Source organism: Camelus ferus, chromosome 8, assembly GCF_009834535.1.
Source record: "Camelus ferus isolate YT-003-E chromosome 8, BCGSAC_Cfer_1.0, whole genome shotgun sequence".
Lineage (NCBI taxonomy): Eukaryota > Metazoa > Chordata > Mammalia > Artiodactyla > Camelidae > Camelus > Camelus ferus.
The window spans coordinates 59,894,989-59,922,456 of NC_045703.1; the positions used below are offsets into that span (position 1 = coordinate 59,894,989).

The 27,468-nt window shown below is 35.5% G+C and overlaps 1 protein-coding gene across 4 annotated transcripts in view; it reads left to right on the forward strand.

Annotated features, from left to right (window-relative positions):
* The first annotated feature begins 1,771 nt into the window (after positions 1–1,771).
* PCMT1 (protein-L-isoaspartate (D-aspartate) O-methyltransferase) overlaps positions 1,772–27,468 on the forward strand; it is a 43,713-nt gene continuing 18,016 nt past the window's right edge. For 2 of the 4 annotated variants that reach the window (XR_004322056.1, XM_006185449.2), the window contains exons 1-3: positions 1,925–2,171; positions 17,105–17,209; positions 18,461–18,492. Coding sequence is in view for 2 of the 4 variants with exons in the window: in XM_006185449.2 (XP_006185511.2) it covers positions 1,943–2,171; positions 17,105–17,209; positions 18,461–18,492 (366 nt within the window). In the remaining 2 variants the exon portion in view is untranslated. Of the gene's footprint in view, positions 2,172–17,104; positions 17,210–18,460; positions 18,493–27,468 lie in introns of all 4 variants that reach the window. The other 2 variants (XM_006185450.2, XR_001366123.2) reach the window with 2 other exon arrangements.

The window sequence follows — 27,468 nt, forward strand, 5'->3', positions numbered from 1 at the left end:
TGAATCTTGCATTTCACCGCGCATAGAAAAGATTTAAAATTCTTTAATTCTCATGGAAATACGTGACTGACATACCAATTTATTATTCAAAACCTCTCCCTTCATGCCCTCCAAAACAAATCCTTTTCTTCAAAGTTAATACACAGTGTCAGAAGCTGAATTTGGAATTCTGAAGACCCCAGTTCCAATTTTGATTCATTGTGTAACGTTCCTCAGTTCATTTTTGTATATAATTAAGAATGATTTTGAACTACAACGTCAACAGCTGGGGAGCCAGAGCTCTTCCTTTTTCTGTATTTTTGATTTGACCTATGGTATCTTTTTTTTTTTATTTTATTTTATTTTATTTTATTTTAACTCCTCTCTGCTTCTCAAAATCCTCCTCATCCTTCAAGGACCAATTCCTTCCTCCATCTTTTCCTATTACTCCAGCCCATGATGATCTAAATAAACATATCACTTAATATCTATACCTTTAATAGTACTTAAATTTTGTCCTCTGTCGCTAGTTTTCTTTTGACGCAAATCTCCCCACTTGGAATGTAAATCCCTAATGCATACAAGGCTTATTCATCTTTTTTTTTAAAAAAAAAATCTCCTTTATACTATATAAAAGGGGCCATGATTTTGTTTCCATTTGATATTGGTAGTCCTATTTCACAGCAACAGTTTATAGAAGCACCACATGGAAATGCAATCCATCTGGATAAGCTTTAGAGAGAGTTATCAGGTTCTTATTGAACACTGAATGATATTTTGTATTGTTTTAAACTGGAGGACTATTAGGAAACTGCAGAGAGATGAGATAGAAAATCACTAGCGTCCCAAACCGACAATTTCATCCCCAACATTGAAGTAAAGAACACTGTTTCGTTTATTGTCGCAGAATCCCAGGAAAACGTTAATATATATTTCGGATTGAAAGTAGACTACGTAACACATTTGACAAGGTCTGGTAAAAACTAGAACTTGAAAATTGTTGCTGATGCAGTAGCATCGATGTCTTGACATAGCTTTGTTTCCTTCCTTAAAAGTTTATTGGACTAAATGATGACTGGATTCTTCCAGCCTCAGTTCCGATTAGGAGTCAGCAAATTGGATGCTACAGGCAATGTTTCTTATCAGCTTCTCAATGTCTTGAATAGGTGATAGCAATAATGCTGGTGCCTAGTCTAACAATGGAATTTATGAAGCTGAATTAGCTGAAAACGCATACCTGTGTTGGGAAAGGAACACATTCGCCATAGGATATTGTGGTATTTTAAACTACCTGCATTGTTCTAAAGAGCAAAGCATTCCCCACGCTCCACCCCCGACTCCGTTTCTCTGTATTCAGCCACTCTGATTTTGTGTTTTAGAACAAACCGGGGTCCCAAAGTCTCTGCTAACCACTGATGTACTTGTCACAAGCCAGAGGCTAGAGTACTCGCATTAGAGGGCACTTGCCCTCCGGCTTAGGCTCCACCACGCGGAGTTCTGACTCTAACCGACCTAAATATTAGTCAACTGGGTTGGGTGAAGCAGGACGGAGGAAGCCCACCGTCTAACAATCTGGACAGCTATAGGAGCACCCCCGCCGCTCCCAACAGCTGACCCAGCGGCGACTGTGGAGCCACCGGCAGCGGCGGAACCAGATCGGCCCTTCCATGCCGGCACCGCGCTGGGTAATCAGAACCTCAGCGAAACACGCGACCGACCGCGCGGGGGCCCACTCCGCCTGCCGCAGGCCAAACCCAGCAAGGAGGCGTTGCGCAGCCCGAGGACTCAGAAAGGCCACGCAGCAGCGGCAGTGGCGCTGACTCAGCGAGGCCAACCCGCTAGTGTCAGGGAGCCGCAGAGGTCCCCCGCGCAGGCGGCGGGCACGCGGCCACCGCCGCCTCCGGCCCCACCCGACCGCACCCGAGGCCGCGCGGCGTCACAGAGCGCATGCGTGCCGCGGGGAATGCCGGGAGCGCGCAGTGGCGGTAGCGGCGGCGACGGCAGTCACAGCGGCGGCTACAACGGGGACGCGAGCGGGGCGGTGACCGTGTGGGAGGTGGTCTCACTCTTGGGGAAGCTGTTAGGCACCGTCGCCGCGCTGAAGGTGGTTCTGTACCTGCTCCGGGTGTGCTTAGCGATGGCCTGGAAATCCGGCGGCGCCAGCCACTCGGAGCTAATCCACAACCTCCGCAGTAAGTGCCACCCCCGCCCGGTGTGGGGCCACTGGGAAAGGCCAGGCCTGGACCGGGTCCCCCTGGGCCGCCCGGAACATTCTGTCTACCCACCCCGTGCCTGCCGGAGGGCGTCGGCGCAGGGTTGCACCAGCGGTTCTGAACGGTGTGCGCTTGCGATCGCCTCCCCCGGGACCTGTCACTCATCGGCGATGTGGAAGGGAACTGGGGAGAAGGAGCCAGGGGCCGCTGCTGGTGGGGCAGGGGCAGGCGTTTCCCCGCGGGCCTGGGGGAGGGGGCGCGGCACAGGTTGTGGGACTGTCAGTTGAGTCCGCCGCCTGCTCGTCCGGGTACAGCGGGCGAGGGGAGTGCCCTGGAGGTGGGATGTTGGCCGGGCCTCCTTGAGTCTGGGCTGTAGCTGAGGGGACCCCACCCTCGACCCCCGCGTCTTTTCACCTCCTCCTCTGTCTTAATCGACCGAGCTGCAAGCTTTCTCCCCTATTCTGCCTCCCCCGCCCTCCGTTTTTTCCTCTGGCGGGAGATGCCACCGTCTGATACTGGCGAGGGGAGGGAGAGGGAGATGAGAGTATTGTTGCGGATGCTGAGAGAAATTTCTGGGGCGGCTGTCCAGTGGAAAGCTTCACGGGGGGCGGAGGAAGAAATAATCAGGGGATGCTGTTCCTGAGAGACTTGTATTTCAGGAGCCTTTACAGGTCTTGGGATCCAGCAAACGATTTTGTGTGTGGAATGTTCTTTTTTCAGGGCTACCATATGCTTTAAAAGCCTTGTATGGAAGTTTCTTTACACCATTCACTTTAGTTATTGTATTCCTTCCTCTGATGATAATTTTAGGGTGGGACGAGTGCTGTGTCACTTTCTTTTTTTAAATCGAAATACAGTGTTGTCGTCTAGTCGGGAGACCAGAAGGACCGCAGTCCGTAATAATTTCACTCTGGTCAGAATTTATAGCTCTCTTATTTGCCACTGACTTTGCAAATAATAATACCCTGCCATGTGACATTTTTAATTGTTATAGATTATTTAGCTTTTCATGTGTTTGTCATGTTTCCTAATTCGATTTGTAACCTCCTTGAGGCCTGGGACTTTTTTTTGAATCCTCTCAAAACTTAAAAATCATTCCTTTTTTCATAAATGCCTATTAAATGTGTATTATATGTTTGGATCTGTGCTAGGAATATCAAGATTAGTGAGAGAAGTAAATAGCATTGTCTGGTACATGGTTAATACTTAATATTCATCATTTGACTTTTTTTCAAAACAATATTTAAAACTTGCAAATTGTGTCCTTAATGTTTAGTAATGAAGAATGTTTAGATTTTAAAATTCTGTCAAGCATTGCCAGTATTCATTTTATGGAAGAATATTTGAAAGTGGAAGTTTATGTGCTGAGACAATATTATCGTGACTTAGGTTCCCACGGATTGCACATAAGCTCAATATATTATAAATATTTGTATAAAAATTTTTGAAATGATCTAGTGCCTGCTGTTGCAGGATACACACCTGAAATATTCTGTACTTGAATTGTGATTAAGTAATTTTCCACTGGTAGGTTATCACAGTAGACACTTGGCTGTAGCAGAAATTTGTAATCAATCGGGCTCTTAAAGTCTCTCCTTTTTGGGTCGAATTTGTAGTAAGCCAAGACTAGATCTTCTCCCAGTGGTTTTATAATCACTTTAATGTATTGCATTACTATTCTTAGCTGAAATATCTAAGGATTTTTTTAATCAGAAAATTTAATGAGAAATATTTAACATACATGGGTGTTGATAGTGCACAGTTTAGTTTTATACTAGGTCTATGACTGGTAAGAGGAAATAAGAGGAAGTGAGAGTAAATAAATTGTTTAGCCTCTTTTGTAACACTCTTGCAACTTTTGTTTCAACACTTTGCTGAATTAATTCTAGCTAATAGATTTCATTTTATTTATTAATTTATTGTAAAAATAATGTTTGCTCATTTGAAAATTTCAGTTAGCACAAATTGAAAAATTTTCACTCTTTACTGATTATTCTGCCTTTATGTATTCTTCCTAACTTAAAGGCTTCTAACTGATTCTATAGAAAAAGATTAAAACATGATTATGCTGATATTGAAGTGAAAAGGGATCTGCAAACTGAAAGAAAAGCAAATTACAGTTTTAATTTTTTTAATGAAAAAAGTTCATGATTGGTTTCATTTTAATACTGTTATAATTTTTTTTAAAATATCTACTTGGTTTTTTAAGACAAAAATATAATTGTTTATGATTTCATAGTTGATATATCATTTATTGATTTTTTTAGACTGTAATGGTACATCTCATAATATGTCTTAGTTTATACTTTGATGATAACTGCTCTTAAGTAACTGAGAACAGTGGTCTAAAACTTGAACATTCTTCACAATCTCCTGAATCACCTGGAGAACTTGTTAAAACAAATTAAGATATTTTGCTGGGGCTCTTAAGAATTTGTATTTCCAACAATAATGTGCTGCTGCCGGTCCAAGGACCACACTTTGAGAATCACTACTATAGAGAACTGAAAATCACAAGGTTAAACCCTACCAGTGTTTCAGCTGAATCACTTTAAAATAAAATTTTAGGAAAAAAGTCTATAGCAGTCCTGCCCAGCAGAGCTTTCTGTAATATCTGTATCAATGCTGTTCAGCATGGTAGCCACTACTACGTGGGGCATGGAGTATTTGAAATGTGGTTAGTACAACTGAGGAATTAGATTTTTTTAAACATTTTTTATTGAGTTATAATCATTTTACAATGTTGTGTTAAGAGGAATTAGATTTTTGTGTTATTTCAATTAACTTTAACCATTAGCCACATGTTGGACAGTATAGGTCTATAGAAATGAAAAATATAGTTATTTTATAGTTATAGACTGATAATGTGCTCATGAAACAAATTAACTTAAGACAACTGTGAGTGCTTAATCCAGGGAATATGACAATTCAAGCAATGTTTATATTAGGATTTATTTTCTACTTTTATTGGGATAATTTCATGCCATGGTAAAGTTAGGACAAGAAGTGGACAAGAGTGGATGAGGTTGAGAAAGGCTGTATCCTAGAGCAGGGATGTCTAAACCAAAGGGTTTGTGGAAGGTTAACTCTTAACAGACTTCAAATGCTGTATTGGCCTCTTAAAACAATGCTAACAATTGTTCTTTTACGTATTTTTATTTGTGAAAAAAAATTCAGTCGCTACCCTAATGCATCAGTTATTTCTACTTATATTTCCTTTGCATTCTTGATTGTGTCATTTTGCATGTATAATATATATATAGTTTGTAGAATTAGTCAGCTGATATTTGGCTGTTGTCTATATGCCAGGCGCTGGAGACTGAGCCGTGAAAAACAAACATCTATTCTCTCTTGTAGCTTACTTCTAATGGGAGCAGATAAATAAAATATAAATCACATGATAAGTGGTAGAGAAGAAGGATGGGGAGTGTAGGGTGGTAGGTTTGCAGAAGAAGGCCTCACTAGGGTGTCATTTGAATAAAGATTTGGTGACCGGGAAGAAATACAAGCCATTCAGATAGAACTGGGGGACAGGCATTTGAGACAGAGAGAACAGAATGTACTAGGTGTGGATTTGGGGTGTGGGAGAAAGATTGGAGTCAAGGATATGACACCAAGGTTTTAGACCTGGGCAATGTCAATGATTTGCCATTTTCTGAGTATGAAATAATAGATGAGTGAGCAGCAGGGATTTTGGGGGAGGTGGGGAACGTAAGGATGTGTGGGAGAGCAGGAGTTTATTTGGGGGAACGTTTGGTTTGAGTTGCTTATAAGATATTGAAGTGAAGATCCTTGGTAGGCACTTTAATTTGTAAGAATAATGATAATTTATAATTTTTATATCCTTATTTCTGCAAATAAGTTGAAATTATTTTGTCATTCTATTTAGAATGTCAGTTCTTAGCCACTTGTAGCATGACTAGTGGAAAAGAGAATATTCCATTAGTTTTATCATGTGCATTTGTGGGCCAAATATAACCAGGTGATAAAATCCTAAGAGACTGTTTTCAGAAATTTGGACCTCATTTAGGCAGGGAGGGTATAGCTCAAGTGGTGGAGCGCATGCTCAGCATCATGAGGTCCTGTGTTCAATCCCCAGTACCTCCTCCAAATATAAATAAATAAATAAACCCAATTACCTCCCCCCTCATAAAAACAAAGAAGCAGAAGTGGACCTCATTTAGAATCCAGAAGAATACATCCTCATTTTAACTTACATCTAGTCAGTCTTCCGGGTACATACTTGTAAGTAAATTTACAGTGCATTGAATAAGATTTAATAGCTATGATGGGGGTGATTTAATATAAATGTATCTACTTAAATTTAAACTAACTGAAATAAAAAATTCAGCCACTCATTCATACTAACCACAGTTCAAGAGCTCAGTAGCCACCTGAGGCTAGTGGCTAACCTGTTGCACAGGGTAGATATAGAACATTTCCACCATCATAAATTCTATTGGACAGCACTAGATCTAGATGCTAGGTTGTATTACAGTCTACTTAATGAGGTCTTAGTTCCATTGTACTGTTCCACATGTTTTTATTAGTATTGCATTTAGTTCTGGCCAACGTGCTTTAAGAGTAGTAGTAAGAAACTGAAGATTATCAGAAAAGGGTGATCAAGATGACAAGAGCAACAGCATTTTATGTGATGATTTGATGAGATAAAGGTTGTTTGATTTAGCAATGAGAAAGCTAAGGAGAGGAATAATATATAAATATTTGAAGAAATGTCATTTAGTAGAGGGTCAGACCAGGACAATGGGAGAAAAAAATTTTGGCTTATTATAAGGAATTATTCACAAAGCTGCCCTAACAGTGAAAAAATTAGCTTTGAAAAGTATTGTTTTCTGTCATTGGATGTATTGAAGCAAAGAATGGTTGACTATTTCACCATAAGGGATATTGTGGAAGAAGTTTGTCCTCAGCTTTTACTATGTACTAGATCTCTGAGGACCCTTTCAAATCCAAGATTCTGTAATTTTAATTGCATCCTAGATTGCGTGAAGTCACCGGTGAGGTGTGTGTGTTTGTGTTTTAGAAGAGAGCCACAGAAATTAACATTTGATTACCTATATTTTAGAGTTTTGCATAACATTTTAGTTTGTCAGAGATCTGAGGAGTCCCAGGAGCATCCTCCTTTGGGAAATAGTGTCAAAACACTTGACTTTATGTATCTATTAAGAGTGACAATGGTCTAGAGAAAGATGTATTTTGAATAATTTCTGGTACTTGGATGATAGGCTTTATCATAACTTGCCATCACTTAAAATTCTGTGATTACAGTGTGAATTTAAAACGAATCCCTTTCAGACTTTCTGTACCAAAAGTGTCTCAAGCTCTACTTACCTCTTATCACACCTAATCGTTCTAGATGGGAAGTGAAAGATGATCATTTTGTTCATTTCTTACTGTTTACTTCAACATTTTGTTAGTCGAGAAGAAATAGGGAATAGATGATTAAAAACTGTTCAAGTCATAAAACAATAATATAATAATGTAACATTTCTTTTATTGAGATGTAACTTTGTAACAAGTTACTTACAGAAACTTAGAGAAAGTTTCTGTATGACTTGAAATCCATCTGCAGTTTATTTTCTTACCTGTGTTTTCAGTGCTTCATACCAACACAGACATTCTTCTTTTTCCGTTTCTGCCAGGATTCTGTTCTTCTATTTTCCAGATCAAAAATCTTGGAATAGTCATTGATTCTCACAGAATTAATTAATTCTGTCCAAATTAATTCAATAGTTATTACAAATGCCTTTTGTAGTCCCTTCTTTCATTGTATTTTCATCAATACTGTCCTGGCGTAGGTTTAGTTTTAACTTGGAGTGATGTGCCTCCAAGTGTCTGATTGGTCATCATACTTTCAATTTCTGTCCTCTCACATTCATTCTATACTTTACACCGATTGTCCTAGTGTACTGCTTTCTGTTATGTCACTTTTCTGCCCAGACTTCTGTTGCTTACTGTATCAAGTATAAACACTTCTTGCTTAGCTTTCAGGCCTTTTAAGGGTCTTCTGCAACCTGTTCCTGTGCTCCAACTCCAATCCTGTTCTTCAGACTGATCTCACTTTACTCTTCATATACCTTGTGTTTTAGGGTACCCGTTCGGCTGCTATAATAAAGACCAAAATAACAATGGCCTAAACAAAATCAAAGTTTCTGCCTCTCATAACAATCCACATATAAACAGTTCGGAGCTAATATGGTAATTCCATGGTGTTTAAGACCTGGGCTCCTTCTTTCTTGTTGTGTTCCCTAAAGTTCTCAACACTTCCATATTCTAGCTGGTGGGGAGGAAAATGGGGCAAGGGGGAAACCCACATCAGTTTAAGAGCATGATCCGGCAGTTGCATACATAATTTCTGCCTATGTTCTCATTGACAAGAACTTAATTGTAAGACTGTGCATAACTACGGAGAGCCTAGATAATGCATCCAATTAAAATTCTATCATTGTGAAAGAAAAAGAGTCCCTGCCACATGTTACATCTTATTAGAGCAAACACACATTGTATTTATACATCTATATAAATATTATCAACCTGTGGTAGTAACGTTAGGAGAATTAAGATTAATTTTTAGCTAAATAATATATATACATGGTTAAAAGATAAAATAGTACCGAAGGGCTTATAATGAAAAATAGTAATTGCTAGCCCTCTTCCTCCCCACTCCCAGACTGCTTAGAGTGAACCACTTTTAACTATGTATTTGGTCCTTCTGGTGACTGTCTTCATGTCTCTAAATCATATGCTTAAACTGCTGTTTCTTGTTTTATCAACTTTAGACATCATCATCTGCCAAGATGGATGAGTATTTACACCCTATAAACTTACCCCCCTCCCCACATATGGTTATATTGCAATTTTTGCTTCCTCTTTTGTGGTTACCTTTTTAACTTTAAGTAATATACTTTAACCTCAATTTCTTGTTCCACAATTTATAAACTGACAGTATCCCTTAACCCTTCCACTTTGTCAGAAAGGATACTCATTTTGCAACTTATTAGCTGCTCTTTTACATTGTCAAAGTTGGTAATATTTTGTTTTGTTCTGGGCAGTAAATAAATCTGCACTATGTTTATTTTTAAGTGTTGAAGATTAGTAACCATCATTACAAGCATTAATGACTGAGTTAACACTTTGCTGAGCTGTGCAGTGTGCCATGAGTTTATTCTCTGTTCTTTGTTTCTAATATCACAGACCTCTCTACTATTGAAGAGGAATAGTCAAATGTTTTTCCTTGTTTTACACTTCGTCAATTAATGCCACAGTTTAGTTTTCTTAGGGTAAATCATGACTCTTGTATAGTATTTTTTTTTCCTGTAATTTATCTCCCTCTTCACCCTTCCCCACTCCTTAAGTCTGAGAAGAGAAGCAGATTCCTTCTTAATGTGGCTGTAATTTTTCAAGCTTTTTATTATTTGATTTACAGCTTGGTTTCAATTGCATTCTCCTTTTTGAATTCTACTAACTTCTCATTTGGATCAATTGCATATTTAGATCAACATTAGCCATTATTATAATTATTTAATTAGGGTCCCTGGTCCTTAGGGTGCATGAAAATTAAGTATGGGTGGTTCTAAAGCTGTTCACTAATTCAGAAAGCCTAATGGTAATTGCATGTTTACTCATAATTAGGCTATACACTCAAAGTGAAACGTTAAATTACTTTGCAGTTTGCTAGAAATATTTCAGGGCACTGGCAGTTGTATATGTCAGCTTACCAAAAATGGAAAAATTATTTAATAACTTAGTAAATGTATCTTGCTTTATGCATCTTTCAAAATATAGAATCCTGGGCAAAAGCAAATAATAAAAACCTTGGGGTGAAAATTTTGGAAACTGCCCAGTAATGGTTTAATAAAGCTTTATCCTGAGCCTTGATGTATTCAGCTTTTTAATTAATGGCTGGTGACATGCTTTTAAAACAATTTAGGGTTTTTAATAAATTCTGTATGCCTCTACAGAGTAAGAAAGCAGCCAGAGAAACTGACATGAGTTTGAAAGATGTATATTATCTAGCTTAAGGGAAGTAATCTCTTTAATTTACTTGATTTTTTTAATGTGCTTATAAACCACACGTTTAATTTTAAGTGTCACACTTTAAGTATACATCTAGAGAAGAATGAGTAAGTGAATATATGACAGTAATTGAAGTATTGAGTGAGGTTGTTTAACATGAAAAAGATAAGACTTGAAGTGGTCATGATATGTTCAGATGTGTAAACAGTGTTGGTTAGATAGAAAATTCAGTATTTTTTTTGTTATTTAAGAGAGTATCTAGGCCTAAGGGTTTATGTAAGTGAATTATAAAGAGGGAGATTTCCTCTTAATACAGGGAAGTGTTCTGATAATTAGTGTGGTCTGAATCTGGAAAGGGCTGTTCCACATTAATGCAACTTTTCAAGTAGAGATCATGGTACCTATTTATGAAGAAGTGAGACTTGATGGCTTCTCAGGCCCCTTATGACCATGAGAGTCTACGAATCACCCCTCTGGAATTTGAATTGAATACAGGGCAAATGAACCACTCAAGAATTATTTTGGGAAATGAATTAGTAGAAGTCACTAAGCTATTTTAATACGGTAGTAGCGGTACAGTGAAGTGGTCAGCAGGAATCTAACATCTCAATTTGAATGGCCCTACCCCTTATTTGCTCTGTGATCTTGAACTACTTAGTCTTTCTACACTCAATTTTATTATTTGTAAAATGGAGTCATAATAGTGCTTACTTTATAGGATTGTTAGAGACAATTTAAGATTGTTTCATAGTTCCTAAGTTTATATCTCAGAAGAGATAGTGTATGTCATGTAATGTGCTTAGAATTTTGTCTGGCACATGATAAATATTTAGGAAATTATATATCTATTATTATTACTCTGCTTTTAAAACATTTGAAAAAATACTTTTACTGTTTTAATAACCTTTACAGGTAGTTTGCCTAAGCTTATTTGTGTAGAGATAATACTTTCTATTTGGGTTAATTCATCCAAAACTTATAATATTTTTAAATGGAAAGATGATATGTTTGTCGGCCAGTCTGTAACTATTTACAATATTTCTTTAGTTGGCATGCATTGTTTTATAAGTATTCTTTTGTTATTTGAAGAGTTTGTGTTTATACCTTTTATAGTGTCTTTAAACCACCATTTTTAAACTGTTTACTGTCTGGTCAGTATTAAATGGTATCCTTTGATTCCTCCTGTCCACAGTCAATGATCTAATTCTACTTTTCCCTCTTTTTCCTCTTCCCATTGTTTTTAGTTGCATTCTTTCTACTTTGTCAGAACATATACAGCATTTAAGTTTTTTTATTCAACTCATGTCTTTACCCTTTTGGTCTTTTAAAAAATTAGTTAAAAACAGATTATATTCAGAAGCTATTGCAATAGAGGAAGAGAGACCTCAGTTTTAACTGAACTCAGTTTCCAATACAGAATGGACAAGTGGGGATTCATAGCCTAGGAGCAGGGTGGGGGTCAGTGGGTAGAAAATTACTAAGAGGAAACATCAGAGGTTATGGGGGATTCTGGCTAAACTAGCTTGACAGGATTCTTGCTGAAGGCAGACCAATCCATCCTTTTAGTCTTTGCTCTAAGGTTGGATATGTGTCCTTTTCTAATGTATCCCTGATCATCTCTTAGTTAGATGAAGTACATCTTCTAGAAGATTCCTCAGGAAGGGCTTGTGTGTGCAGCATTCCCGAAGTTCTTGCACATTCAAGACTTTTTTTCTATAACCTTATTATTTGGAGGACAGTTTTGGCTGGGTGTAAAATCCCTGGCTTACACTTTTAAAAACTCAGCTTTATTGAGGTATAATTTACATAAAAATTCCTAATTTTAAGATTACAATTTGAAAATTTTGACTAACAGATACAGTTGTGTAACCACAACCCTAATGATATAGAACAGGAATTAGCTCAACCCCTAGCAACTGCAGATCAGCCGTCTGCCACTATGATTTTGACTTTTCTAGAGTTTGTTATAGATGGAATCAAATAGTGTAAAATCTCCTAGTCTGGCTTCTTTCACTGAGATTAGTATTCTTGAGATTTGTTCATGTTGTTGGGTGTATCATTGCTCCTTTTTATTGTTAACTTGTACTTTCTTTCTTTGAATTTCTTGAAAATGCTGCTTCATAGTTGCTTTGCTTTGAATATTGCTCTTAAGAAACCTGATAGTTGCCTGCTTTTTTTTTAATCCTTATTAGGTAATTTGATTTTTTTTGCTTTGAAATGCTGAGAATTTTATTCCTTGCTTTTAAAGTCTGATAGTTTTATTAGTATGTATCTTGGAAGTTGATTGTTTCTGGTAATAATTTTACTTACTTCCTGTTAAGTTTTCTTAGAATATAGTTTTAAATATTGTATGTTTAATCAGCTGAATTGCTTTGATTTGCGTATTGTTCTCTTTTTACAGTAGCTTTGACTGGAGTTGGTTTTTCTTTTTCTTTTTCCTATTTTTAGGCATTTTGTGGCCACAGTTCAAGAGCACCTTCTGTCAGTGTAGTGACTTGCAGTTTCTTTAATGGATGATGATGTTGGTAATAGTGGTGGGAAATGGGGGGGGAGTTGGCATATCTTATTGCTGTTTTGTTTCTGTAGGATCCTTACTTTTCTTCCTTCTTTTCCTTCATTGCCGTATCAAGAGGCACTGTCCTTTCCCTGCTTGTATGAAACAAGTGCTTCTTGTGCTTGCCACATCTGGTCCCACTACATTTTTTAAAAAATAGCTTTACTAAAATCTAATTCCACACTATGTAATTTGCTCATTTAAATTGTACAAATCAATGGTTTTTTAGCATATTTACAGATATGTACAGCCATTACCATGGTCAATTTAATACTTTTGTTACCTCAAAAAGATAGCCTGTTTTGCCTTTCTATTCCCCTAACCCATCAGCGACAGCACCTGCTAATCTACTTTCTATCTTGTAGATTTTCCTATTCTGCACGTTAAATAGAATCATACAATGTGTCATCTTTTGTGACTGAGTTCTTTCACTTAGCATAATGTTTTCAAGGTTCATCTCTGTAATAGCACGGATCAATTCTTCATTCTACTTCATTCTTTTTTTATGGCCTAATAATATTCCATTGTATGGATATATACCACATTTTGTGTATCTGTTCATCAATGGGTGGTCATTTGGGTTGTTTCCACTTTGGGGATATTTTTAATAATGCTGTGAACATTCGTATACAAGTTTTTGTGTGGACATGTGTTTTCATTTCTCTTGGGTATACACATATGAATACAATTGCTGGGGCCTTTGATATGTTTAGCCACTTGAGGAACTGCCAGACTGTTTTTCAAAGTGGCTGTACCATTTTATGTTCCTACGTGCAGTACATAGGGTTCTAATTTAACATTCTTGTCAACACTTGTTATTATCTGACTTTTTGATTATAGCCATACTAGTAGATATGAAATGGTATCTCACTGGGTTTTTAATTTGTATTTCCCTGATGAATAATGATATCTAGCATCTTTTCATATGCTTATTGGCTATTTGTATATCTTCTTTGGAGATATGTCTGTTCAGATCCTTTGAACATTTTAAAATTGGGTTATTTGTTCTTTCACATTGAATTGTAAGAATTCTTTATTCTAGATAGAATTCCTTCTTCAGATATATGACTTACAAATTATTTTCTCTCATTCTGTGAGTTATCTTTTCTCTTTCTTGATAATGTCCTTTGAAGCACAAAAGTGTTTAATTTTGATGAGACCCAATTTATCTGTTTTTTTCTCTTATTGTTCATGCTTTTGGTGTCATATGTAGGATCCATTGCCAAATCCAAGGTCATGAAGATTTACCCCAATATTTTCTTCTATGAGTTTTATGATTTTAGCCCTAGTGTTTAGATCTTTGATCCATTTTGAGTTAATTTTTATATTTAGTGTGAGGGAAAGATTGAACTTTATTCTTTTCATGTGGCTATCCTGTTGTCTCAGCACCACTTATTGAAAAAGACTATTCTTTCATCATTGAATGGTATTGGAACTGTCATTAACCCACTGAATATTAAATTCTTTCCTTGTAGCCAGTGCAGTGAACTTCTAAGTCCCAGACCTGTGTTCACTGTTTTAGTACTTAGTGTTGTACTTCCTCTTTCTGGGAAAGATTTTGTCTGTGCTTCATCTGCATACCCTACTTCCTTCTTTTAGTCTTTTAAACTTCACCCCCTACCTATATAGGGGTAGATACACCTTGTAGCAAAAGCAAGAACTTTGTTGGAATTTGTTTATTTTTCTACTAATAGATAATTTGAAGTCTGGATATTCTCTGTCTCTTAGTGATGTGAAAGCATGGATCATGTGTGCTTTTGTTTATGCTCCTTCTTGATCTTAAGTTTAGGGTTTTTTTTTGAGTGGCCAGGTGGGGAAATTCAGATTCTGGTGGCTGCCATTATCCTCTAGAATCTAGAAGCTCCACTGTTGTTGAATAAATTAAATTAGTTTGCATAAACATTTTAAACTTCTCATGATGCTTTTACAGAAGTCTCATTTTAAAATAGTTATGGCAGTCTACTGAGTGGGAGAAAATATTTGCAAATCATATATCTGATGAGGGGTTAATATCCAAAATATATGAAGTTATACAACTCAGTAGCAAAAATCAAATTTAAAAAATGGGCAGAGGATCTAAATAGACTTTTTTTTCCTAAAGAAGACGTGCAGAAGGCCAACAGGTATGTGAAAAGATGCTCAGCATCACTAATCATCAGGGAAATGCAAATCATAAACCACAATGAAGTATCAGCTCACACCTCTGAGAATGGTTATTCTCAAAAAGACAAGAAATAATAAGTATTTGCAAGGCTGTGGAGAGAAGGGAACCCTTGTGCACTATGGTGAGAATGTAAATTGTTGTAGCCACTTTGGAAAACAGTGGAGGTTTGGAAGTTCGTCAGAAAATTAAAAATACTACCACCATATGATCCAGCAATTCCATTTCTGGGTATTTATCCAAAGAAAACAAAAACACTGATTTGAAAAGATATATGCACCCTCATATGTTCATTATAGTATTATTTACAGTGGAAACAACCTAAATGTCCATCCATGAATGAATAGATTGATGTTGTGGGGTGTGTGTGTGTGTGTGTGTGTGTGTGTGTGTGTGTGTGTGTAAAACACACACAATGGAGTATTATTTATCCGTTAAAAAGAGTGAACTTTTTTCGTTTGTAGTATGAATGGATCTTGGAGATACTATGCTAAGTGAAATAAGGCAGACAGAGAAAGACAAATGCTGTATGATCTGACTTACATGTGGAGTCTAAAAAAATAAACAAAAAACCAAGCTCATAGATACAGAGACAGATGAGTGGTTGTCAGAGGTGGGTGGGGTGCAAAATGGGTGAAGGTGATCAAAAGATACAAACTGCCAGTTATAAAGTAAGTTTCATGGGGATGTACAGTATGGCCAGTATAGTTAATAATACTGTATTACATATGTGAAAGTTGCTAAGAGGGTACATCTTACAAATTCTCATTGCAAGAAAAAAAATTCTATAACTATATGGTAATGGATGTTAACTCAACTTATTGTGGTGATCATTTTGCAGTATATACAAATATTGAATCATGTTGTATACATGACATTAATATAATGTGTTTCAATTATACCTAATTTAAAAAAAAGAAATCTGAAAAAAAATAGTTGTTCATAATGTAACCAAATTAAGCAAAGCATGTTTTGGTTTACATAATTGATTTCTGGATTGTTAAAATCAAGTTTGTAATTTAATCTTACAGATTTTAGGTAAGGACAAGAACTATGGTGTTGTGTTTATTTTTATCCTAAACATGTAGCACTGTGTCTAGTATGTGTTAGATAGTCAGTAAACATAATGAGTTAATAAGGGCTTTATCAAAAAATTGATAGTTGGGGAGCCAAATATATACAATCAGCCCTCTATATCTCCAGGTTCTGTCTCCATGGGTTCAACCAACTGTCTACTGAAAATATTTGGGAAAAAAATCCCAGAAAATTTCAGAAAAGCAAAATTTGAATTTGTTGCATGTCTGGCAATTATTTGCATAGCATTTAAATTGAATTAGGTGTTATAAGTAATCTAAAGATGATTTAAAGTATACAGAAGAATATGCATAGGTTATACGCAAATACTGCACCATTTTAGATAAGATACTTGAGCATCCACAGATATTGTTATCTGCTGGGGTCCTGGAACCAATCTCTCATGAACACTGAGGGAAGAGCATATAGACCTTGCTTTCCTTCTTGAAAAATTTGTTTCTCTTGGCCTCTGTAACAGTATATCTGCTTGATTTTCATCTATCTCTGTGGCTGCTCCTTGTCATAAACTTTGAAGGCTCCACTTCCTTTGCAGTTCTCTTAAATGTTCACTTTTGCTTTTCTTTGCTGCATATTCTTCCCTGGGCACTTTAGTTCACTTCCATTGCTTCATTTGCCATCTATACAACTAGAAATCTATGTCTCTATCCTAGATCATTTTCCTGAGCCCCAGATCCATGTGTCCAACTGACCACTGAATATCTCAATGTGTATGGTCCATAGCCCTTAATTGAATAAATAACTTACCCTTTTCCTTCTTAGCTTTGATCCTTCTCTAGGATTTCTCAGATCTGTTTATGACATCAGCATCCCAACCATTACTCCCCTCCCACCTCCACACCTAGTCAGTCAGGTATACATTACCTACTAAATATAACTCAAATCCTTCTACTTTTCTTCATCCTTGCTGTCATTATTAAAGACCAAGTTGTGATTACCTGGGCCATTGCAGCAGCTTTCAGACTTGCTCTTTTCCAGCCTAGTCTCTGTAGTGTAGTCAGAGTAATTATTCTTAAATGCATTGGATCATGCCACTCCCACCTTAAAATATTGCTTCATTCATTTCAGAAAATGGAATCATCAAGACAGATAAAGTATTTGAAGTAATGCTGGCCACAGACCGCTCCCACTATGCAAAATGTAACCCCTATATGGATTCTCCACAATCAATAGGTAAGAGTTGAGTTTCTGAAAATGTCACAAGTTTTACTCATTTACTCTATAATTTTTGTAAATAAAAATAGAGTGGGACACAGGTATGTATCTATTATTACCTCACTAATTTGAATTTTATGTCTTAGTAAGTTTCATAATCCAAACCATTTAAATAAAATGTTGTATATGAAGTGTCTTTTCTATTTTCTTAAACACTATGTGATATATATATAAGAATTTTATAAAATTTTTCTTAAAATATACTTTTAATGAGAACTTAGAGTTTAAGCTGCGTGCTGAGTTTTCTTTTAGGGTTCTTAATGTTGACTAAGGTTTTTTTGCATTAGCATCAGTTTTTAAAATCAACATTAAAGAGAATGTGTAAGTAAGTTATTACTGACTTCCCTGCTTCTCTTGCCCTCAATTTTTTGGTTTGTGCTTGTTTTTAGAAAGTTCTGTATTTAAGTCCTTCTCCTGAAGCAGGTTTTGCTGAACTGCTGAGCCTTGGCAGTGGGCGTCTTTGAGGCTTAGAGGTGCCTCAGGATTCTGTCGGCCAGCAGCCATGCTGTCTTCTTTTGAAGCACTTTAACAGTCAGCAGAGAAGATCCTGGGGAGCTTCTGAACCCCGAAGGCACCTGCTACCACCGCTCAGTGAAAATTGCTTCAGATGCAGAAGCAGGTATATAAGCTTTGAGAGAGCAACACTGGAAGAAAAAACTAAAAGCTAGAAACTAAGAAAAGATTGTATAAATTAACATCAGGTGATAGTATAGAGAGTAAGTTGAAGTAGTTCATTAATCTCAAGCTGCTCTGAGTGCCAGTTGTTCTAATTTTTAAAGGTGCCAAAAATATGAAACAATTTAATTTTGTGAAGATTTTGCATACTCAGTGATATGTGGAAGCTTACTTTTTATAAATCTGAAGACAAAACATCACAAATTTGTCAACTCAACTTAATGAACTTCTTCCTTTTTTAGCTAACTATATAGGAGAAGACATTTTTGGAAATAGTGGGGCTGTTCTGTTAGATGAGTACACGAGCCTTTGGCATGATTGTATTCTCTAATTGTAACTGTGTAATGACAGTACTCTAAAGTACAAAATCAAAGTGTTATTTTCTTGAGATCATAAAAATAATTATTATGAAAAATAACTTATGAAAAGAAAATAAAAAAAGAAAAATAACTTATGGATGTTAGAAAAGGAATTACACGGAGTACTTCATATGTTTTTGCAGCTGAATGTATCAGTAGTTCTCTTCTTTTGCAGGGTTCCAAGCAACAATCAGTGCTCCACATATGGTAAGTTAACTTTGGTCATTTGGGTACAAATGAATCACATTTTTCCTCTAAGACTGTTTTCTTCGGTAAAAAAGGTTTAAAGAACATTTTAAACTTCTAAGCATATCGGTTTTATCATCTGAATTATAGAAATTGGTAACAAGCATCTTATTCTTAATACAAGGTGTATAGAAGGAATTCTTTTTGGTAGAAGCTGTCATTAAAGTTTTTGGTGGTTGTCATTAGTATCTAATCTGATCATGTAAAGTTGGATATAAAAGGTTATTTATTTAGTGATGAGTTAATTAAGGGAGAGAATATTTTAAATAATATAATGAACATATTAAAGAAATCGCAAGTGTAATATTGTTTCATATTCATTAGGTACTGGTCGAGTATAGTAGCTATGTCTAGCTGTATAATTTTGAGAACGACCTGTTTTAAGTTTGCACTTTTTATCTGTTGCGAGTTTTCTTGGGTTTTAAATGTCAGTTATTTAAATAAGTGCTCTGTTGGTTTTTGGTGAAAAGAACAGTAGCTTTCCTGATTCTCTGCAAGTATTTGGAGTTGGAGAAATTCTTATTTAAACTTAAAGTCTTCTTTACACTAAGATAAATTCTGCGCATAAATTCATAATGAACTGATCATTATGCTAGAAGAAAAAATAGGAAAATTATTTATAAATGTTGAATAGAAATGACTTTAAAACGTAACCAAAGACCCAGAAGCCATTAAAAGACCTAATATATTTTGTAACATAAAAATCTGGGATTTCTGCAGAGAGAAAATATTACAAGCAAATTCAAAGAAGAAAAACTGAGGGAAATATTTGAAATGCATATGACAGTATAGGGCAAATTTCCATATATATATGTATATGGAGTATATATATGTATGTGTGTATCCTATAAATTAAGAAGTAAAATATCAGTAAACCCAAAAGAAAATGGATAAAGTACAAGAATGATAATCCATAGAGAAAGAAATACATTGACATTGGCATTTAAACAGATGAAAAGTTGTCATCTTCACTTAGATTAAGTCAACTGCAAATTAGCATTACAGTGAAGTACCATTTTTTCCCTATCATTAGAAATAAAAAATTTGTAACTTTGTATTACAAAAAGGAAACTGAAAGTCAACATATTTTTTTTTGGTCGAGAGTAAATTGATAGTGTTTTTGGAAGGCAGTTTGGCAGTAGCTATAAAGTGTGAAATAAATATACCTTAGGCTCTCAGTTTTATTTCAAGATATTTATCCCATAATATATTTGCACAAGGGCAAAATGACTAAAGACATTCACTGGCACATTATTTATAATAGCAAAAAAACCCAGTAATCATTACTAGTCCACTAATAGTGGATGGTTAATAAATTGTGGTATATCTGTACAGTGAATTACTGTGAAACTGAAATGAAGAAGCTCTGTAAATACGAATTTGGCAAGATTCTTCAAGAAGTATCATAAAAGTGGAATGCAGAAGAATTTTTAGAGTATTCTGTAATATAAAACAATCAAATAAATACACATACATAACTTCCTATAAGTGTGAAAAATAAAAATGATTTCTTCTAAAGTAGGGAATTAGATGATTGGAGGCATAGGAGTGGAGGTGAGATCTGCTTATCATTGTATACCTTCTGTATATTATCAGGTTCTTTTTTTTCTTCTTCTTCTTCTTCTTTTTTTTTTTTTTTGCTTTAGGATAGGAATGGCTTTTGTATACATTACCTATTCGAAGAAATTAATAATTAACCAAAAAAAAATGTATTCTTAAGATCCCTGCACACAGTTTGAACTCCTTAAAATGAAAGATTTATGTGTTCATTTAATCCTAATAGCTGTTTTAGAGAATTGGTACCCAATATGTTTGGGAAATTACCCAGACGGGTATGTTTTCAGATAAATACAGTGTCAGTTTTCTTTTTTTTCCTTGAAGTTTGGTGCTGAGTGTTCAGTTCACTGCCAAATGAAACATAGCTGTAACTCCATGGCAAAGGGTGCATTTTTAAACAAAAATAATAGCTTTATTAAGATATGATTTACCTTTTTAAAGTACATAGTTTGTGGTTTTTAATCTATTCAAAGTTATACAAACATTACCACCATCTAATTTCAGAACATTTTCATCACTTCAGAAAGAAACTCTGTACCCATTAGCAGTTAGTTCCATCTCTCATTCTGCCCAGATCCTGGCAACTAGTAATCTACTTTTTGTTTCTGTGTCTATTCTGGGCATTTTACATAAATAGAATAATACAATATATAGCCTTTTGTGACTGGCTTTTTATATTTTGCACAATATTTTCAAGGTTTATCTATGTTGTAGCATGTGTACTTCATTTCTTTTTATTGCCAGGTAATAGTTCATTGTATGGATATACCACATTTTGTTTATTCATCAGTTGATGGGCATTTGGATTGTTCCCACTTTCTAGCTGCTATGAAAAATGCTATTATGAACATTAATATATAGGTTTTCATGTAGTGCATATATTTTCAGTTCTCTTAGGTATATACTTAGGAGTAGAATTTGCTGGATCATACAGTAATTCTATGTTTAATATTTTGAGGAACTTCCAAGGTGGCTACACTATTTTACAGTCCCACCAACAATATGTGAAGGTTCTACTTTCTCCACTTCCTCCTCAACACTTGTATGTTTTATTTATTTTGTCCATCCTTGTAGCTACGAAGTGAGTCTCATTGTGTCTTTGATTTGCATTTCCCTAATAATAATGATGTTGAACATCTTTTCATGTGCTTATTGACCATTTCTATAACTGTGTTTATTGAACCTCAAAGTCACAGATTTAGAATATTTTCCAAAGTCTTAATTATAGAAAAATGTGAAATGGCATCCTGGTAGTAGGGAGCATACTTAGCCTCCAGATATTGAATCCCAAATACCATTTCTCACTGAAAGAGACTAGAGCTTCATGGAAAAGTGACTAAATTTCAGAAAGTGAAGAAGTACTCAAAGGCTAATGGGGATAATGTCAGGAGGACATAGGAGAGCAGGTTTGAAGAGACTCCCAGAAGCCAAATGGGAGACAATTTGAGAATCAAAAAATGATAGATAGTGAACATAATGGATTGTAACACAGTGAATTCAGAAACAAAAATCCAAGAGTCAATAGAGATTGAAAAAAAAAAGAAAACAAGGCAAGAAAAAAATGAAAAACAGGAGAATACCAATTAATAAATGTGGAAGGAATAATAGAATTTTAAAAATCATTTTTTTGTGGAGTTTGGGTTTTTCGAGGATGAGCCACCCATTCTCCTTGCTTGGCCCTGTAATAAACCTTTCTCTGCTCAAAAAAAAAAAAAAATCAGTTTTTTTTGTAATCATCAACATAATAATTGAATTAGGCAAAGATCATCAATTAATCTAAAACCATTAAGAGGAATGTTGTTGGGGGAAGATATCCATGTAGTCTCGAATGATTATTCTACATGTTACTTATTAATTATAAAGAGAAAAATATACTTTGAAAATGGAGTGATCTAGTAGTTACCATGTTTACTGAGTGGTAAAGCTTGGCAAGTTTAGCAGTAAGACAGCCCAATGTTATGTGCATCCTGATATGGTGCAGTGGGAGGTGCCCTGTGTGGTGTTCTTGCTAAAGGTCCTTGATCTGAATCTGTGAGGAAATTGACACATCTAGAATGTGAATTATTATGCAGGGCAGCCAACTGGACAGGACTTTTAAAAGGAGCCAGTACTCTGATGAACAAAGAAAAGTGGTAGGTGAAACAGAGGTACGGGGAGAATATTCTGGACTGGCAAATGCAGTGCATGAACTTTGAATGGATTGAGGGGAAAACAGAGAAGAGTTTTGGGGGACAGCTGAGGAAATTTGAGTGTGGTGTGTATGTTGGATGATACTAAATTTATTATTTTCTTGAGTGTGGTAATGGTGGTGTGGTTGCAAAGGAGGATGTCCTAGTTTGTTTGTTGGTTTTGGCAGGTACATGCTAAAGTATTTAGAAGTGTCGTATTATGATGTCTACAGCATATTTTCAGATGGTTTGGTAATATAGTATGGTACAATATAAGCAGTTGGTGACTATATGGGGAGAAAGGGTGTTCATTGTATTTCCAGTTACTTTATTTCTTTATTTCATACAAATATGATACTTATTAATGGAAATTAAACTTTTCAGGGACTCCAGATCATTTTTAAGAATCTGATAAAAGCTACAGATCTTCTTCCTGAAAAAAGTTCACAAACTCTCTGTTATTAGAGACTCCATCCTTTGGGCTAAGCCTCTTGTCTAAAAGCAATAGCTTTGACTAAATAAAATGTCTCCAGCAGTCTCCTCAGTAAAAGTTAATCCAGTGTGTTTCATAGAAACCTCATTAATTGACACTTTCTTGTTCCACTGGTTGATGTTCATAATAATTCAGAGTTAGTATCCTGCTGTATCATTTTGAAACATCAAAGAAAGATAGGTTAGAGTTTTAAAAATTTTGAAACAATCTCAAACTTAGACAAAATTTGCAAGTACACTATGAAGAACCTTTCTTTCTTTACTCCATTTGAAAGCAAATTCCTGAAATGATGCCCCATCACCCTCAATTACTTGAGAGTGTAGTGTATTTCCTACAAAGGACATTCTCCTACACAACCACAGTATAGCCATCAAAACCAGGACATGAACATTGATACATTACTACCATCTAATGTTCAAACTCCTTTCAAATTTTTCCTGTTGTCCCTGTGGTGTCCTCAATAGCAGAAGGATCCAGTGCAGAATCACTACTCTTTTAGTCTCCTGCGATCTGAACCAGTTCCTCAGCCTTTCTTTGACTTTTATGGCCTTGATTCTTTTGAAGAAGTCAGGCCAGTTATTTTGTTGATGTCCTTCTGTTTGGGTTGTCTAGTGTTCCCTCATGATTCCATTCAGGTTATGCCTCTTTGGTGGGACTATCACAGAAGTGATGCTGGGTTCTCATTACATCGTGTCAGACAGAGTACAGTTTTGACTTGTCCCGTTACTGCTGATACTCACTTGATTAAGGTGGTGTCTGCCAGCCTTCTCCACTGTAGATCTAATAGTTTCTTATTTTCTCTCTTTTTATATTTAACTACCTTTTCTAACAGTGAGAAACCTGGTTCCTTTTTCCTTAATATATTTATTCCATCAATCCCACGGTATATAGCCAATTTCCCCCCACCCCTCTCCTACTCTACCTTCTCCACCATTTATGTCTGACACCTGGCACTGATCCACCGTGTTGTGCAGAAAGCTTCCTCATCTAGCTTGGATTCTGACTCCTATTTGGATCTGCTCCCATATGTAAACACAGATGCCCTCCTCACCCTGCTTGGACTCTGACACTTCTACCTGGACGCTGTAGCTACCCCCTCTGCCACCTGGGCGTGGGCAACTAACTACCTTGCTCAGCCCAACTCAGTGGCTTTAGGATTGGCTTGTTTAGAAAGGGAACAGATGGGGCAGGATAGCAGGAGAAAAGGGAAAGGGGAGTAACCAGAATATTTTATTAACCAAGTCATTTTGTTCTCTAACCAAAAGTGTGAAGCCACTGATTGTCTGACAGTTACATGTGAGATTTCCTAAGAGAGAGTTTATCAAAAACACACTAAATGGAAGTAAAAGGTCGATTAATTTAATTTTGCCTGTATAAATGACTTTGAAGTACCTTGAAGAATAGCAGCATCAGGTCATTGTGCTGTAATAGTTGAATTTTCATTAATGTAAATGTTATACCTTTTATTTGTAAGTCCTTTCGAGTTTATGACATACTTCCATACTTCATCACTTCTGTTTACAATGGTACTTCTGTGGAGAAGGCAGAATCAGAGCAACTTTTTTCTCTCCATTTTAATGATATGGAAACTGAGGAATAAAGAGCTAAAAATAATTTCAAATGTCATGGGGCTAATGAATGCAGAACTGGTAGAATCTAGTACTCGGGACATTTAATCCAGGGCTCTTTTTCATAGTACTAGTGGTTTTTACTCATTAGGCAAGAAACTCTTTGCAAAAAAGTCTATATGAAAAATTGATAAATTTAGACATTTCTCTATTACTCTTTTCCCAAACACACCAGTCTACATTTCTGTGGAACCTTAATGACTTTCTAGAACATGGTTTGAAAATCCTTGTGTTATATGAGGCTGCATCTATCAGTGGCCTTCTCTTTTTATGCTATTGTGGGAAAAGATAGCCTTAACTTCTTTCTTTTTTAAAAAAAAACTTTTTAGTATGGAAAAAATTTCCAACACCACACATGCAAGTAGAATTGTATAATGAACCCTTACATAGCCATCACCCAACTTCAGTAATTACAATTTGTTAATTTTGTTTTATCTAATTGTTTCTCTTTTGCTGAAGTATTTGAAAGCAAATCCCAAATGTAATATTATTTCACCCCTAAATACTTTAGTATAAATCTGAGAGACTAAAAACACAACTACAATACCATATCGTACCTAACATAGTTCCTTAATATTGTCTTATACCTAGTCCGTGTTCAAATTTTGCCAGGTTTTTCAAAAAATTCTTTTACAGTTAATTTGCTTAAATCAGGATCCAAGCAAGATCCTTCCATTGCACCTTTTTAGTCTTTTTAGTCTCTTAATTTTAACAGTCCCTCTTTTTAAAAATGCCATTTATTTATTGACAAAACTTGTTCATTTGTCCTATAGAAGTCCCCGTATTCTAAACATGGATAAATGTTACCTAGTGGTATTTAACTTGTTCTTTTTTTTTTTTCTTTTCAAGAACAGTTCCTAATGGTTCTTTTGTTGCATCACATCATACACAAATATCTGATCACCCACTTTTAGTGATTGGAATAAAAGTATTTCAAAACATTTTTGTTAAATTATAATATAGATGCAATAAAGTACACAAATCTTAAGTGTATGGCTTGATGAATGTTTACATGTGTACAAATGTGTAACCACTATGCACATCAAGATACAGAACATTTCCTGCACCCTAGAAGGCTCCCTCAGTCAGAAAGGTTTCTTTTCTTGGTCAACCTCCATCTTCTAGGTAACCAGTATTCTAGCTTTTATCACCTAAATTAGTTTTCCAGAATAAGGAGTTTCTGTTCTATTCTCCATTTTGAATATTACCTGTTCCTGATAATTAAAATTAAAAAAAATTTTTGACATAATTTCACACTCACAGAAATGTTATAAGAATAGTACAAAAAATTCCCATATACTTTTTACCCATATTCCCCAAATGTTACCATTTTACTGCATTTGCTTTATCATTTACTTTCACTATTTCTCTCCATAAATATATATATATAAATATATACACACACACACATAATTCATAAATATGTATGTATCTTATGAACTCTTTGGGAGTTATTTGCAGGCAGAATGCTCTTTACCTTTAAAAATAGGGCATTCAGTTACATAATCACAGTACAGTCCTCAAAATCAGGAAATTAACATCAATACAACATTGTTAGCCAATTTACAAACCTTATTTAGATATCAGTTGTTCTAGTAGTGTCCTTTATAGGAAAAGAAAATCGCAGGTCAGAAATTTCATTCAATTGTCATGTCTTTTTAGTCTTTTTTAATCTGGAAAAGTCCTTCAGTCTTTTCTCATGGTCTCAAAAGTTTTTATGAGTACAGGCCAGTTATTTTATAGATTGCCTGTCAATTTAGATTTGTCTGATATTTCTTCATGATTAGATATGAGTTGTGCATTTTTGCCTGAAATATCCCATAAGTGATGTATTTTAGCAGATGTCATGTGATAACAGTGTGTCCCATTATTGTTGATATTAACTTTAATCATCTGATTAACATAGTTCTAGTCAGTCAGGTTTCTCTACCAAGAAACTTCTGAACTCCACTGTAAAGTTACTATTTTTCCCTTTTGTAATTAATGTGTCTTGGGCAAACACTTTGAGATGATGTAAATATCCTGTTACTCATCAAATGATAATTCACCAGTTTTAGCATCCATTTATGATTTTTACCTGAATCAGTTATTACTGAAATAATTGCCAACTAGCAACCTAAGTTCATCATTCCATCTATATTTGAAACAGTTGGAAACAGTTTCCCCCTTTTTTCCATTTATGTATGTATAAAAGAATGTATTTACTTATTACCGCTGTGGATTCATGGATGTGTATTTTTGTCAACCAAGAGCTGGTAGTGAATGTGCTATTGCTACTGGCTCTGATGATTTTTAATAATGAACATACCAGGCATTTAAGGACAGCTTTTGAGATAACATTTATTAGTTCTAACCTCATATTTTGGAAAAGCACTGAAATGTAAGTTTATAAAGAGGATGGAGTAGATAAGGCTTTATTTCTTGGTTTGATCCAAAGCATAACCAACATGATTTTATTTGATTTACAATTTATGTATACTGTAAACAAACATGTTCATTTGGACCCCTTAATTCCACTTCTAGGAATTTATCCTACAGATACACTTTACAAGATTATTAAAAAGATTATTTATCTTACAGATACACCTTTTAAAATTATTTCATCTCTTGTTACAGAAGATTGAAGCCCACTTAAATATCTCTCATTAGGCATATTGGTTATTATAATGTATTTATAGAAGAATATACTCCTCAGCCATAAAAAAGAGTGAACACACTGTTTAAGTATTGACAGGGAAGCTCCCTCAAGATTAACAAATTTATAAATGCATATGTATTTGCTAGTATATACATAAAATGAATACATTTGGAAGAAATCGCAGGAAACTGGTAACACTGGTTGCTGGTTGCCCTCAGGAAGTGAGACTGGTTGTGGACTCACAGGGGTAGGCTGGAGACTTTTTATTGTAAGTCATTTTGTAGCTTTTGACTTTGAATTTGAATTTAAATTATAAAATTCACACACTAGAGATCTAAAATTACTGAAACACTTTATCTAAATGCAAGAATTTTAATCAAACAAGAATTTTCTTATGTAATTCCTGTGTATAAGTATATAATATGTTTTCATTGTTTTGGTAGATGACAATAG